General features: G+C 41.0%; 1 protein-coding gene across 7 annotated transcripts in view; it reads right to left on the bottom strand.

Annotated features, from left to right (window-relative positions):
- Window positions 1-8796: 8796 nt before the first annotated feature.
- The window catches only part of LOC102272785 (cytidine monophosphate-N-acetylneuraminic acid hydroxylase), an 82868-nt gene continuing 76583 nt past the window's right edge, over window positions 8797-15081 (bottom strand). For all 7 annotated transcript variants that reach the window (XM_070361454.1, XM_070361449.1, XM_070361455.1 and 4 more), the window contains 3 exons: window positions 13528-13643; window positions 11039-11135; window positions 8797-10081 (listed from right to left, as the gene is read on the bottom strand). In XM_070361454.1, coding sequence (XP_070217555.1) covers window positions 11060-11135; window positions 13528-13643 — 192 coding nt within the window. In that variant the 3' untranslated portion in view covers window positions 8797-10081; window positions 11039-11059. The remainder of the gene's footprint in view (window positions 10082-11038; window positions 11136-13527; window positions 13644-15081) is intronic.

Below are 15081 nucleotides of genomic sequence, written 5' to 3' on the forward strand. Positions count from 1 at the left end.
AAACCACAAGACCATTCAGGTATGACCCAAATCAAATTCCTTATGGTTATATGTGGAAGTGAGAAATAGATTTAAGGGACTAGATCTGATAGAAAGAGTTCCTGATGAACTATGGACGGAGGTTCATGACATTGTACAGGAGACAGGGATCAAGACCATCCCCATGGAAAAGAAATGCAAAAAAGAAAATGGCTGTCTGGGGAGGCCTTACAAATAGCTGTGAAAAGAAGAGAAGCAAAAAGCAAAGGAGAAAAGGAAAAATATAAGCATCTGAATGCAGAGTTCCAAAGAATAGCAAGGAGAGATAAGAAAGCCTTCCTCAGCGATCAATGCAAAGAAAGAGGAAAACGACAGAATGGGAAAGACTAGAGATCTCTTCAAGAAAATTAAAGACACCAAGGGAACATTTCATGCAAAGATGGGCTTGATAAAGGACAGAAATGGTATGGATCTAACACAAGCAGAAGATATTAAGAAGAGGTGGCAAGAATACACAGAAGAACTGTACAAAAAAGATCTTCACGACTAAGATAATCACGATGGTGCGATCACTGACCTAGAGCCAGACATCCTGGAATGTGAAGTCAAGTGGGCCTTAGAAAGCATCGCTACAAACAAATCTAGTGGAGGTGATGGAATTCCAGTTGAGCTATTTCAAATCCTGAAAGATGATGCTGTGAAAGTGCTGCATTCAATATGCCAGCAAATTTGGAAAACTCAGCAGTGGCCACAGGACTGGAAAAGGTCAGTTTTCATTCCAATCCCAAAGAAAGGCAATGCCAAAGAATGCTCAAACTACCACACAATTACACTCATCTCACACGCTATTAAGTTCAGTTCAGTTCAGTAGCTCAGTTGTGTCCAACTCTTTGCGACTCCATGAATCGCAGCACGCCAGGCCTCCCTGTCCATCACCAACTCCCGGAGTTCACTCAGATTCACGTCCATCGAGTCAGTGATGCCATCCAGCCATCTCATCCTCTGTTGTCCTCTTCTCCTTCTGCCCCCAATCCCTCCCAGCATCAGAGTCTTTTCCAATGAGTCAACCCTTCGCATGAGGTGGCCAAAGTACTGGAGTTTCAGCTTTAGCATCATTCCCTCCAAAGAAATCCCAGGGCTAATCTCCTTCAGAATGGACTGGTTGGATCTCCTTGCTGTCCAAGGGACTCTCAAGAGTCTTCTCCAACACCACAGTTCAAAAGCATCAATTCTTCGGCGCTCAGCTTTCTTCACAGTCCAACTCTCACATCCATACATGACCACTGGAAAAACCATAGCCTTGACTAGACAGACCTTTGTTGGCAAAGTAATGTCTCTGCTTTTGAATATGCTATCTAGGTTGGTCATAACTTTCCTTCCAAGGAGTGAGCGTCTTTTACTTTCATGGCTGTAGTAACCATCTGCAGTGATTTTGGAGCCCCCCAAATAAAGTCTGACACTGTTTCCACTGTTTCCCCATCTATTTGCCATGAAGTGATGGGACCACATGCCATGATCTTAGTTTTCTGAACTTGAGCTTTAAGCCAACTTTTTCACTCTCCTTTTTCACTTTCATCAAGAGGCTTTTTAGTTCTTCTTCACTTTCTGCCATAAGGGTGGTGTCATCTGCATGTCTGAGGTTATTGATATTTCTCCTGGCAATCTTGATTCCAGCTTGTTCTTCATCCAGCGTTTCTCATGATGTACCCTGAATATAAGTTAAATAAGCAGGGTGACAATATACAGCTTTGACGTACTCCTTTCCCAATTTGGAACCAGTCTGTTGTTCCATGTTCAGTTCTAACTGTTCCTTCCGGACCTGCATACAGGTTTCTCAAGAGGCAGGTCAGGTGGTCTGGTATTCCTATCTGTTTCAGAATTTTCCACAGTTTATTGTGATCCACACAGTCAAAGGCTTTGGCATAGTCAATAAAGCAGAAATAGATGTTTTTCTGGAACTCTCTTGCTTTTTCCATGATCCAGCGGATGTTGGCAATTTGGTCTCTGGTGCCTCTGCCTTTTCTAAAACCAGCTTGAACATCAGGAAGTTCACGGTTCACATATTGCTGAAGCCTGGCTTGGAGAATTTTGAGCATTACTTTACTAGCATGTGAGATGAGTGCAATTGTGCGGTAGTTTGAGCATTCTTTGGCACTGCCTTGCTTTGGGATTTGAATGAAAACTGACCTTTTCCAGTCCTGTGGCCACTGCTGAGCTTTCCAAATTTGGTGGCATACTGAATGCAGCACTTTCACAGCATCATCTTTCAGGATTTGAAAGAGCTCAACTGGAATTCCATCACCTCCACTAGTTTTGTTTGTAGTGATGCTTTCTAAGGCCCACTTGACTTCACATTCCAGGATGTCTGGCTCTAGGTCAGTGATCACACCATCGTGAAGTAATGCTCAAAATTCTCCAAGCCAGGCTTCAGCCTGTGTGACTGTGACTGTGTGGATCACAATAAACTGTGGAAAATTCTGAAACAGATAGGAATACCAGACCACCTGATCTGCCTCTTGAGAAACCTGTATGCAGGTCAGGAAGGAACAGTTAGAACTGGACATGGAACAACAGACTGGTTCCAAATTGGGAAAGGAATACGTCAAAGCTGTATATTGTCACCCTGCTTATTTAACTTATATTCAGGGTACATCATGAGAAACGCTGGATGAAGAACAAGCTGGAATCAAGATTGCCAGGAGAAATATCAATAACCTCAGACATGCAGATGACACCACCCTTATGGCAGAAAGTGAAGAAGAACTAAAAAGCCTCTTGATGAAAGTGAAAAAGGAGAGTGAAAAAGTTGGCTTAAAGCTCAACATTCAGAAACTAAGATCATGGCATGTGGTCCCATCACTTCATGGCAAACAGATGGGGAATCAGTGGAAACAGTGTCAGACTTTATTTTGGGGGGCTCCAAAATCACTGCAGATGGTGACTGCAGCCATGAAAGTAAAAGACGCTTACTCCTTGGAGGGAAAGTTATGACCAACCTAGATAGCATATTGAAAAGCAGAGACATTACTTTGCCAACAAAGGTCCGTCTAATCAAGGTTTTCCCAGTGGTCATGTATGGATGTGAGAGTTGGACTGTGAAGAAAGCTGAGCGCCGAAGAATTGATGCTTTTGAACTGTGGTGTTGGAGAAGACTCTTGAGAGTCCCTTGGACTGCAAGGAGATCCAACCAGTCCATTCTGAAGAGATCAGCCCTGGGATTTCTTTGGAAGGAATGATGCTAAAGCTGAAACTCCAGTACTTGGGCCCCTTCATGCGAAGGGTTGACTCATTGGAAAGACTCTGATGCTGGGAGGGATTGGGGGCAGGAGGAGAAGGGGACGACAGAGGATGAGATGGCTGGATGGCATCACTGACTCGATGGACGTGAGTCTGAGTGAACTCCGGGAGTTGGTGATGGACAGGGAAGCCTGGTGTGCTGGGATTCACGGGGTCTCAAAGAGTCGGACACAACTGAGCGACTGAACTGAACTGAACTGAACCCCACCTCCCTCACCGCCCAGGGGCCTTCCTGTGATTTGATGCCTCAGGTGTGTTCCCACGATACAGGGCGACGCCATGTTTCGCGCACAACTTTGCCTCCTGCTCCGCCGTTCCCTGACTTCAGTCAGCGCTGGGCTGAAGAGGCCGTACCTTCAGTCCGGGTGGCGTGGAGGCCGGGCGACAGGTGCCCGGTGCCCAGCGGAGGAGCCAGGGACGACGAGGGCGAGCTGCCGAGGGACGGCTGAACCCCTCTCTTCCCACAAACACCAGAGGAAGAGGATTCTGGCAAGAGTGACAGCTTGAGGTACTCTGAAGCCGCCTCGGAGCCCGCGACGTGCAGGACTCAGGCAGCATCCAGAAACCGGCCGGAGAGAGCGGTCTCGCGCGCCGCGGGGCTTGGACGCGCTCCTCTTCCGCCACCTATCGGTGACCGCGGCTCATTGCAGTTTCCAAAGCTAACCTCGACTCCCCTGTGAAGAGGACCAATGCAGGATGAGGACCAAGCCAGGAAAACTTCAACCATTCAAGGCACATTTTTCTGCCTTCTGATTAACATAGATTTATTGAGTCCGCGGGGGAAAAAATATTCTTAAAATCTATATGGTTTATAGTGAAGTCTGTCAGTCGTGTCCGACTCTTTGTGACCCCGTGGACTGTAGCCCACCAGGCTCCTCCGTCCATGGGATTCTCCAGGCAAGAATATTGGAGTGGGTTACCATTTCCTTCTCCAGGGGATCTTCCCAACCTAGGGATCGAACCCAGGTTTCCCTCATTGCAGACAGACGCTTTAACCTCTGAGCCACCAGGGTAGCCCAATATGGTCTATGCTGCTGCTGCTGCTAAGTCGCTTCAGTCATGTCCAACTCTGTGCGACCCCAGAGACGGCAACCCACCAGGCTCCCCCGTCCCTGGGATTCTCCAGGCAAGAACATTGGAATGGGTTGCCATTTCCTTCTCCAATGCATGAAAGTGAAAAGTGAAAGTGAAGTCGCTCAGTCGTGTCCGACTCCTAGCGACCCCATGGACTGCAGCCTACCAGGCTCCTCCGCCCATGGATTTTCCAGGCAAGAGTACTGGAGTGGGGTGCCATTGCCTTCTCCAATATGGTCTATTATACTGGGTAAATTAACTCTGAGTTTCAGCTACCAAAATAATTATATATGGGGGTAAGAGATAGGCAGAGTTTTATCTTCTTTCTTACAATTAGATTAATGCTTTAGAATGCTGCTGCTGCTGCCGCTGCTGGTGCTGCTAAGTCGCTTCAGTCGTGTCCAACTCTGTGCGACCCCACAGACGGCAGCCCACCAGGCTCCGCCATCCCTGGGATTCCCCAGGCAAGAATGCTGGAGAGGGTTGCCTTCTCCATGCTTTAGGGTTGCCATTTCCTTCTCCAATGCCTGAAAGTGAAGTTGCTCAGTCATGTCCGACTCTTAGCGACCCCGTGGACTGCAGCCTACCAGGCTCCTCCATCCATGGGATTTTCCAGGTAAGAGTACTGGAGTGGGGTGCCTTCTCCATGCTTTAGAATACATATGTGTATTAAGTGTTATTTGTTGTTGCTCTTTTTCAGAAAAATGAAGGGATGTTAAAAAGAGAAATAGTATAATAAGACTTGCAAGCAAGAAAGTGTGTAATGTGTGCAGAATTAACGTTAGAGAGCTCCGTGGGGAACAAATTAGTGCAAACATAACATGAGAGATTGTCCATATGTTGTAGGGGTCTGTTCCTTAGCTGGAAGATTGATGAGGTGCTACCAAAAGCCAAACTGTTCATATCCTTCAAGTCAGTAATCCAACTTCAAGAATTCTATCCCAAGAAAAGAATCCAAAAATATGAAAAAAGTAAAATGGATGAGAGTCTTCATAAGATTAGATAATGTTCAGCAAGAGAAGAGTTAGTTCTTGTTCATTCAGAATATGGAGTATTGCAGACATTAAAATTATTTTAACACATAGCAAAATAAAAAATGTATACCCAAGAAAATAGAAATATTGAATAAAACCGGAAAAAATATTTAAAATAGTAGAACTGAGTTAGAGGGTGGATTTAGAGTCTACAATACTATGTATACTAATGTTTGTTTTCTTAATTACATAATAAATACAGGAATGCTTTCTTGTTAATACATTTAAACTACACAAAAGTATATTAATCAAGAAATGAAGGATCCTGTTACCTGCCTTCTCCTAGCTTGTCTGCTCCCTGTTAATAGACTGATGTAAAGCTCTCTAAATCTTCGTTAGGGTCACACACACACACACACACACATTCATGTACACATTACAATATGTAGTGGTTTATTTTTAAGAAATTTTTTTTGGCCATGTGACTTGTGGGATCTTTGATCCCCAACCAGGGATCAAACCCATACCCCCTATAGTGAAGCATGGAGTTCTAACCCCTGGACAACCAGGGAATTCCCTGTAGTGCTATTTTAACATAAAACTCATAATATTGTATTCTTTGAAAGTTGATTCTTTTTAAAATCTGTATCATAAGTCTTTCTGAATCAATAATATATCTTTACCTCATTGTTTTTAATCACTCTTAGTATGATTTACTCTGATACATTTAATTATGTCACAATTGATACTTGTTTCTTCTCATTTTTAAAATGTTAAATAATTTTGCAAATGAGCCTTCTTGTAAACTTATCCTGGTACACCTTATTAATGAATTTAAGCTTCTTCTAATTCATTCATTGGCCACTTGTATATCCTTAGAAAATCTCCTATTCATATTTCTTACAAGTTTTTCTATTTCATTGTTTACATTTTAATAATTTATTTGTTGGGGTTCTTTATGAATTTTAGATTTTTATTGGAATTTAACTGTATTTAGAGATTTGTACAACATAAAATATTTCCATCTGGAGAATAATATACTTTCCCATTTGTTCTAGTTTTCTTTTATATCCCTTGACAAAATATTACTGTTTTCTTTAGATCTTATTCACTTCTTGTTGGAATGTATATTACACAAGGAAGACATTTTCAATGGCTATAGAACTGAAATCATTTTTAGTTACTAGCTCTAGTTGAAATCACAGCAGTTTCTTAAAGCTATAATGATCTGTCAAATAACTCAAAGAAGTATAATTATTAGCCTACAATTTACTTGTAAACAAGGGACATCAATTAACAGGTTTTTTTCATGTCTTAACACACATCCTTTCTTTGGCAAGTTACTTATTACCTGGCAGTAAACAAGGAGGCCAGGTGGGTATCCAGCCTCGGGCATCAAGGAAAATAATTCTAGTTACTTAACGGTCCTTCAAAATCTTTATGTGTTTAAACTGTGACGTCTTCAGGACAGGATGTCTCTGCCATGTCTGTATGTATCCTTTCTTCTGCACCTCCACCTGCAGCAGGCCAGGTCTCAGCATTCCCTCACTAGAATGTCTCAGATCCTTAACAGATGTTGAAATTAAGTTGTCGATAGTAAATTTTTTCAAAAGCAAGTTGGAGCATGATAAACTGATCTTAAAATTCTGAAGAGATGTACAAGAATAGGCTTGAATGTGTTTTTTTGGCTTATCGTTTACTTACTGAGAAGGGTGTTTTCAACTATTTTTGAGTTGAATTTATGTATTTCTTCTTTTAGTTATGTCATTCTTTTATACATTTGGAGGCTTTTATTATGTGCATATACAAATTTTTATAGCTTCCTGATTCACTAAAACTTGTAACATGATGAGGTATTCATCCTTGTCTGATGTTAAGAAACCTATGCCATCTTTTTTATGAGAATTTTCATGGTATGTATTTCCTCTGTTTTTTTCTTTCAAGCTTTTAGTATACTTATCTTTTAAGTATATGTCTTGTTAGCAGTGTTTTTTTTTTTAATCCAGTCTGTCAATCTTTCTTTTAATGACAGCATTTAATTCATTTACATTTAATGCAATTATTGATATAATCTACTGTCTTGATTTTTGCTTTTGATTGCCCCATTTAAGCTATTTTTTCTTTAATTGATTTCTTTCACAGGTAATTTTTTAAATGATTTAATTTTTCCTTTATGACCTTTGTGGTTATGCATTCTTTTATAGTTCCTTAAGTGATTACCCTAATTACCCCAGAGATAACAAAATATCTTCTTATCAGGTGCATGTCAGTTATCAATTTATTGGCTCTCAACTTCAAGTCCACTCTTTATTGCCAGCTATGCAAAAAAGAATTATTTCTCCTTTGCTAGGCTTCCCTTGTGGCTCAATGGTAAAGAATCCACCTGCCAATGCAGGATATGCAGGTTCTATCCCTGGGTCGGGAAGATACTCTAGAGAAGGAAATGGCAACCCACTCCAATAATCTTGTCTGGAAATTCCCATGGACAGAGGAACCTGGCAGGCTACAGTCCATTGGGTCACAAAAGTGTGGACGCAACTTGGCAGGGAAACAACAGCTAGTGTGAAGTTAAGCTTTGTCTGTAGAGGGCACTAGAGGAGCACTAGAGAAGGAAGTGGGTTTCAGTTCCTTCGTTTCTTCCGAGTTGGGCTCCTGAAATATGAGATGAGCAACAGCTCCCAGCTGCTAGCTTTTACCCTGGTACCCTCTAAAGTGGCTTTAGGATTGTGTAGTCTGCAAGTCACCTCCCTAAAGATGGCTTTCCCAGCATTCCCTTGAATGGCTCTGAGCTTGTTTCAAGGCATTCAACTTGTTAGCCTTTCTTGGCAGGAACACATGCCTATCCATTCAGTTCAGTTCAGTTCAGTCCCTCAGTCATGTCCGACTCTTTGCGACCCCATGAACCACAGCACGCCAGGCCTCCCTGTCCATCCCCAACTCCCGGAGTCCACCCAAACCTATGTCCATTGAGTCGGTGATGCCATCCAACCATTTCATCTTCTGTCGTCCCTTTCTCCTCCTGCCCTCTCCATGTCATAAAGAAAACCAGCCCCTAATGCCAAGATTATCTCTGTGGGTTTCCGTTTTCTCCTGAGGTTGATAGCAGTGGAGATGGTGGAAAGTGGTTATACTCTGGGTGTATTTTGAAAGTAAAGGTGATGGGATCTGCTGATGCAGTGGATGTTAGGGCAAAGTATAAAGAATGATTTCATAGTTTGGAAGTCATGGAAATGAGATCTGAGATATGAGAGAGGGAAAGAGGGCAGGTAGGGTAGAAAAATGACAGAAGAGGGTGATGTGGACACAACTAGAAAAGAATCAAAGATGACCAAGAAGAAAAGTGAGGACATGCAGGGTCAATGGACTAAAGGTCTTATAATATCAAAGAATTGCTGGAGTCAGGGTATCAGAAGATGATAGCTAGGAAGACAGCATGAAAATAAAGATAGGCTTGGTGGTAAGAAAACATCCATATTTTAAAATAATCTTTTATTTGCTCATCATACACATTTTATCATATATTCATATACTGATATACATTACATTTATTTTCCAGTAATAATTGAATAATTTACTATATAGCGTAAATCACAAAACATAGGTAGAATGTATGAAGTGAATCAGAGACATCAAATATCATATTATTATCTTTGTAAGAAGTAGATAATCATGAGATTTAAGGAGAATCTTAAATCTTAATCCTCAGAATTAAAGAGGTAGTAAACACAATTAGGAAATCAGTTTTGATGTTCAGATCAATGAGAGGTTTTTGTGTGCTGGAAACATCAATATTAAAATAGAAACGTAGTCAACAATCACATATTCCTAGAGATAGTGTGATAATCACAGGAAAATCATCAAAAACTATAGACGTTAACAGAAACAGATAAATTAGTTGTGGGTTTTAACCATTGCAACAGTGTTTTCAAGTGTTCAGAAGAGGACTTCTTAATTTTTTCAAGATATAGGTCTTGACTGTTGATTATTCTATTGACCTTGAAAGATTTTTGTCTATAGGACTCACTTTATCATTAGCTAGTGTTCATGTATTTTATTCAAAGATACCACTATTTGTTAGAATTTATAATATACATTAAGTAATAAATTTTGTCACTGAACCAAAATTGTTTCAGTCCCAATGAAATTTTACATCTTGGGTAGCCTCTACAGCCTTGTTTTGGTAAATATATGATTTCAATGAAACTTTTTCAAAAACTGAAAACAGCTCATGAACGCTTCTTACTCAGTTATATTCATGGACTCTATCTGGGGAGTCAATCTATTAAGGAACAAAATGTCTATGTTTACATTCTTTTAAAGTTCCATTTTAACTTTTTATCTTTCTTATTTTCTTCTTATAGCCTTTCATTTATCTATTTCTCTCCTTTCTTCTCTTCTTCTAACCCAACATCTGCTCCCCCACCCTTTCTTTTCCTTGTCTTCTAGGAAACCTTTTCTCCTCCTGTTCTACTTCTTCTATACTTGGATTTACATCTCCTGTTGTCTTTGTTTTCCATAGAGAATTTGTTCCTATTGCATTCATGGGTTCTTTTACATAAAATTATGGACAGAATAATTAAAATATTAATAATCTGGTTATGTAGTGATCCAAAAACATAAGATATGTGAACATTTCACAAACACAATATTTGATTATCCATTGCTGATGTCAGTAAGGCATAGTCTCTTTGGTATAAGCTTCATGTTCAAGATACAGCATCAATGAATACTTGAGTTTTTCATGTAGCTTAGTATCCCTGTGAATTAAAGATATTACTAATGAACAGCAGTATGAAACTCTTATTTTTTAAGTTTTTATTGCACTGAGGTGAATTTTTATTTTTAGTTTTTAGTTCAGGTTATATAGTCTATGATTCTTTAAGGTAAGCGAGACTCTAAAGCTGGGCAGTAAACTGAAATGACTCTCCTCCCAACTTTTTATAGATTCACCCTATGAATGGTTATAGGTCCCATAATTCTCCTGTTTCTTTCATAAGGCTGTTATGGTCAACGTTTATTGTACACTTACCGTGCATAACTCACTCTTCTAGAAGGACCTGAGGAATACGACATAACCCCATGAGATAGGTGCTATTATTATGTTCACTTCATAGATGAAAATCTGAGACACAGATTCCCCAAAGGTCACAAAGTAGGTGACAGAACGAAGATTTTAATTCAAGTGGTCAGTTTCCAAGTCTCATGTGTTGACCACCATAGGCCTGCTTCCTTGATAAGGCAACTTGGAAATGCACACATCAACCTCCTGACAGCTGAGATCTTCATCTCTGCTCCCTTTCATTATACAGATGTCCTTTCACCTATCTTTATTCAGATCTGCTCCATCAGCAAGACCTTGGACTTGGCAATCCCTCATTCAGCTGCCTCCTTACCTTGGACACCTCCCACTTTTTCACAACTACAGAACCTCCTCAGCATCCCCATTGAACCTCCTGACTCTTTGTTCTCCAGGGCCATTCATGCCTCATTCCTGCTTTCCCTTCCTTCTTTACCACATCAGGAGGACCTGCCATGGTTCTAATTCATCTTATATTTTACAACCTTTTAACTTTACTCACTCCTTCTGTCTGGATTATTCTATCATCTCTCCCTCCATTTCAGCATATTGAAAATATTCCCCAACCTTCAAATGCCAAAAACAAATGTGATGGGATGGAAATATATGTGTCTCCCAGATCCACAAGCTGCTTTACCTGGGAGATCTCAGGTCCTCTCTACCCACAGTACATCAGGAAGGACTTCCAGTCAGGCGGTGTTAGGGGGAGTTTTATTTGAAAATGGTTCCAAAACCTGTGAAAGGGATAAAGCAGAAAAATATGTTTTGGAAACGTCCATGCCCATTGTTTTGCCAAGATCTGTCTGGTACCTGGTACTCTGCTCTCCCTGAGACAGCATTTGTTGTACTGTTTCAGATATTCGTGTAGTTTCACATTTCCAGTACGTTGAATGCAGTCCCTTAAAATGTGACAACTGTGTCTTATTTTTATTTGTCTGTGATAGGCCTTGCTTTAAGGAATTAGCATATGTAAAATATAGATTTGTATTCTATACACAAAAGCATTAGGACCCAGTATTGGTGAGGGTGCCGGTAAGCGGGCTGGTACACTATTTCTGGGAAGGTGAGCTGGCTTCCTCAGAACAATCTGGCAGATGCATCAAAAGTCTTCACGCTGCGTGTGTGTTGGATACTAGCAGCTCCACTCCTAGGAATTTATCCTAAGAAACCACTATGAAAGTATGCATGCCACATCAACAAGTTTATTTGCCAAAACGTCATTTCAAATAATGAAAAGTTAGAAACTTACAGGGTGCATCAAAGATTGTTCAGTAAACACGTAGGTACAAAAGTATATATAGTACTGTCCCATTTTTATTTTTTAAAAAAGTGCCTGTGACGAAAGATTAACTAGACGTGTGTGTGTTAGTCGTTCAGTCGTGTCTGACTGTTTGTGATCCCACGGACCATAGCCCGCCAGGCTCCTCTGTCCATGGAATTTTCCAGGCAAGAATACTGGAGCGGTTTGCCATTTCCTTTTCCAAAAGGAACTAGATACCAAAATACAAATTGCCTCTCTGGATGGTGGGGTCATTTGTTGTTTTAACTGTTTTTTGTTAAGGAGGGTTTTTATTTTTAAACATTAAAAAAAAATTTCCTGCAGTAGATATGTATTGGTTTTATGACCAGAAAAATATTTAATAAACTCATAAATCCCATTTTGAGAACAACAAAGATAAATTGGGCTGTGACTGCTTTCCAAGATTTATTATGGAATTCTCTTACACTTACACTTCTCTTACATTTATGACCTGTGTTATCAAAACAATATAACAAAATAGTCTTCAGCATCAGTATCCTAGAAACTTCCAAGTGAAAGTGAAAGACTCTCATTCGTGTTCCACTCTTTGCAACCCCATGGACTGTATAGTCCATGGAATTCTCCAGGCCAGAATACTGGAGTGGGTAGCCTTTCCCTTCTCTAGGGGATCTTCCCAACCCAAGATGGCATTATTTTTTTAAAGAGAAGTAACCTTCAAATCTCCACCAAAGTTGCTACATTTCCTTTTTTTCCAGAACAAGAAGTATAAGTGCTGCTGAAAATGAACAAAACTTGGAATGTTTTTTAGCAGGTAAAATGTTTGAGGTTGATCTATGTGTCCCAACACTAGGGACCCCAAAGATAAATTAATGAGTAACAATGCAAATTATATATGTACTAGGATGACATTAAAGAACAGCAGCAACAATAACCTCCCCTCCCCAACTATGTGGGACGTTTTATTGAGAACAAATGAAATTACTGAAGTGCTGATGCACTCAGAAATAGGCCTGGGATGATACACGTTGTAGTCTGATCAAGTGTTACCTGGGAGAGTGGGTGGAGGGAACAGCAGAAAACAGATACAGTTTTCGGGAGGTGTGGGCAGGATAGGTTTATTTCTTTTTATTAAAAATCACTTCAAAACATTCAAAAAGAAATAAAAAAGAAAATTCAAGACATGCCTGTGCTTTCGAGCTCAAGGCAGAAACTAGATAGTAGGCTTTGCTTGTTTAAAATTAAATTCCTGAACTTTTCAGAAGGTCAGTGGTAATGATAAGAAAGTATTCTCCCTCTTGCTGTTTATTTTTGTAAATATGAAGATAGCAAGTGGGCCTTCCTGACCCTTAGCTCAGCTAGTCCAACGACAGTCTCAAAGACATATACAGTTTTGCAGTGAGAAACTTGCACGGTTTTAAAGTGTAAGCAGGTAGAGATTCAGAGGGCCATTCCCTTAACCAACTAGCTCACCAAAGTCATGCTCAGAGCTGGGCACTGACAAAACTGTGACATGGAAAATGATTGTCTTCAATGATCAAGTCTTTGCACATAAACAGCCCCTCCTTGTTCCTGTCTCGGCCAGGCACACCCTTTCTCTCTTATAATGCCCTTCCCTTTCCTGTACCAAGAACCACTTTTAAAAGAGACTGAAACATATTTGCATGAATGTAGAAACAGTGACTCTTTAAAATGTTATTTTCCTAACCAGATTCGCTTTTCAACAGATTAACAAAGAAATAAAGCACTGATGGTGGAATCGCCCACATCCATCAAAATTTGGGGGCAGAGTCAGCCACTGACTCTGCTTATACACCCACAGCATCCTCTGCAGTGGCCTAGGGCACGGCAGGCATTTTCAGACTTACAGATGATGGTATATGTCAGGATCCCGCTGGAGCCGGGTTTGGAATCCTATATACAGGTCGTCCCAGAGCAGACCATTCTTCACCACGTGTCTGATGACGTCAACCCGGCTCCGAATCTGAAACAGATACGGAACAACTAGCAGGGGCGCCCCAGCCAGCACAGAGCATTGGTATCAACCCCTTGTGTCCCTGAAAGAGGCAGCTGTCTATAAGGCAGGGCTCTGAGAAGTCAAGGAGAAGAGCCTACTGAAGTTGACATCTCAGGCTGAGGTAGGTGGGGAGAGGACATCTGAGTGCAGCAGAAATTGAAGGAAGGAAAACAGGAAGTATATCCGGAGCTGGGGGAGCAGAGTAGGGCGGAGCAGAGTGACAGAGAGCACAGACAGAATCAGATTGCTGATTTGACCATGGCTCAAATCCATGGTCTAGCTGTGTGATCCTGGCCACCATTCTGTGCCTCAGTTTCCTCTTCTATAAAATGGAGATAATAGACCATCCCTCTCAAAGGACCGTGGTGAAGATTCACTGAGTCAATGTACATAAATGTAAAACAAGGCCTGCCACTGAGCAAGAGTACCTTAATTCAGTGGCCAAGGCCCTTACCTTTCAAGAATCCCAACTCCTGACACAGGATCTGTTGACTAGTCAAAAGTGCCCAGGGTTAGGAGACAAGCAGAGATGGTTTTGAGTCTCAGCTCAGCACTTACTAATCATGTGACCTTAACCTTGCTAAGCCTCGGTCTCCTGTGTTACTGTTGTGAGAAAAAAAGAGATATTTATGAAATTTAAAAAAAAAAAAGCATGAAGTAGTGTGATGGGAAGTTACTAAGGTTGGACATGGTTTTAACACTTCATTAGCATACTTTTTCAGTATCCGGCATCACATTTTTTCTCCTGATAAATATGCTAATGCCAGTAGAGGCAACTTTATCATAAATGACAGAATGATCAGAAGACTGGTGTTTGGGTTTATTTCTCTTTCCCACACCATTTTGACAAAACAGTGACATCCACTGTGAACTGAGAAGGCAAACACAGGTCAAAGGATCTCTTATTTTGCCAACAGAGACTCCGAAACATGACTGTGCAGCTTGTCAAGTTGAGGACTGCCCAGCTAAGGTGCAGTATCAAAATCGAATTCCTTGCAGTGGAGGAGAGAAGGTCTTTCATGATCTTTCAAACTAGAGACAAGCACGTGGAAGAATCAGGCAGGCTTTGAGAAATGTTTGAACTATAAAATGGAAAGGTCTTGGTGGTTTGATTAGATCTGGGGATGAGGAGAAAGGGAAAAGGTGAAAAGCTCGGCTTCTAGCTGGAGTCACTGGTGGGTTGGGGAGAGGGGGTGGAGGCACTAACATTGCCAATGATCAGACAGAAAACAAGAAAGAGCAGTTTTAAGAGAACAACGACGTGTTGAATTTTGAACAATGAGGCACAAGGATTTGGAAATCCAGGTGATATTATCCAGTAGGCAATTAACTCTAATGAATCCAAAGCTAGACAGTGTTGGTGGGAGCTGGGCAAAGTCTGGGCAGGACATACAGGTTTTTGGAG

This window comes from Bos mutus, chromosome 23 (assembly GCF_027580195.1).
Source record: "Bos mutus isolate GX-2022 chromosome 23, NWIPB_WYAK_1.1, whole genome shotgun sequence".
Lineage (NCBI taxonomy): Eukaryota > Metazoa > Chordata > Mammalia > Artiodactyla > Bovidae > Bos > Bos mutus.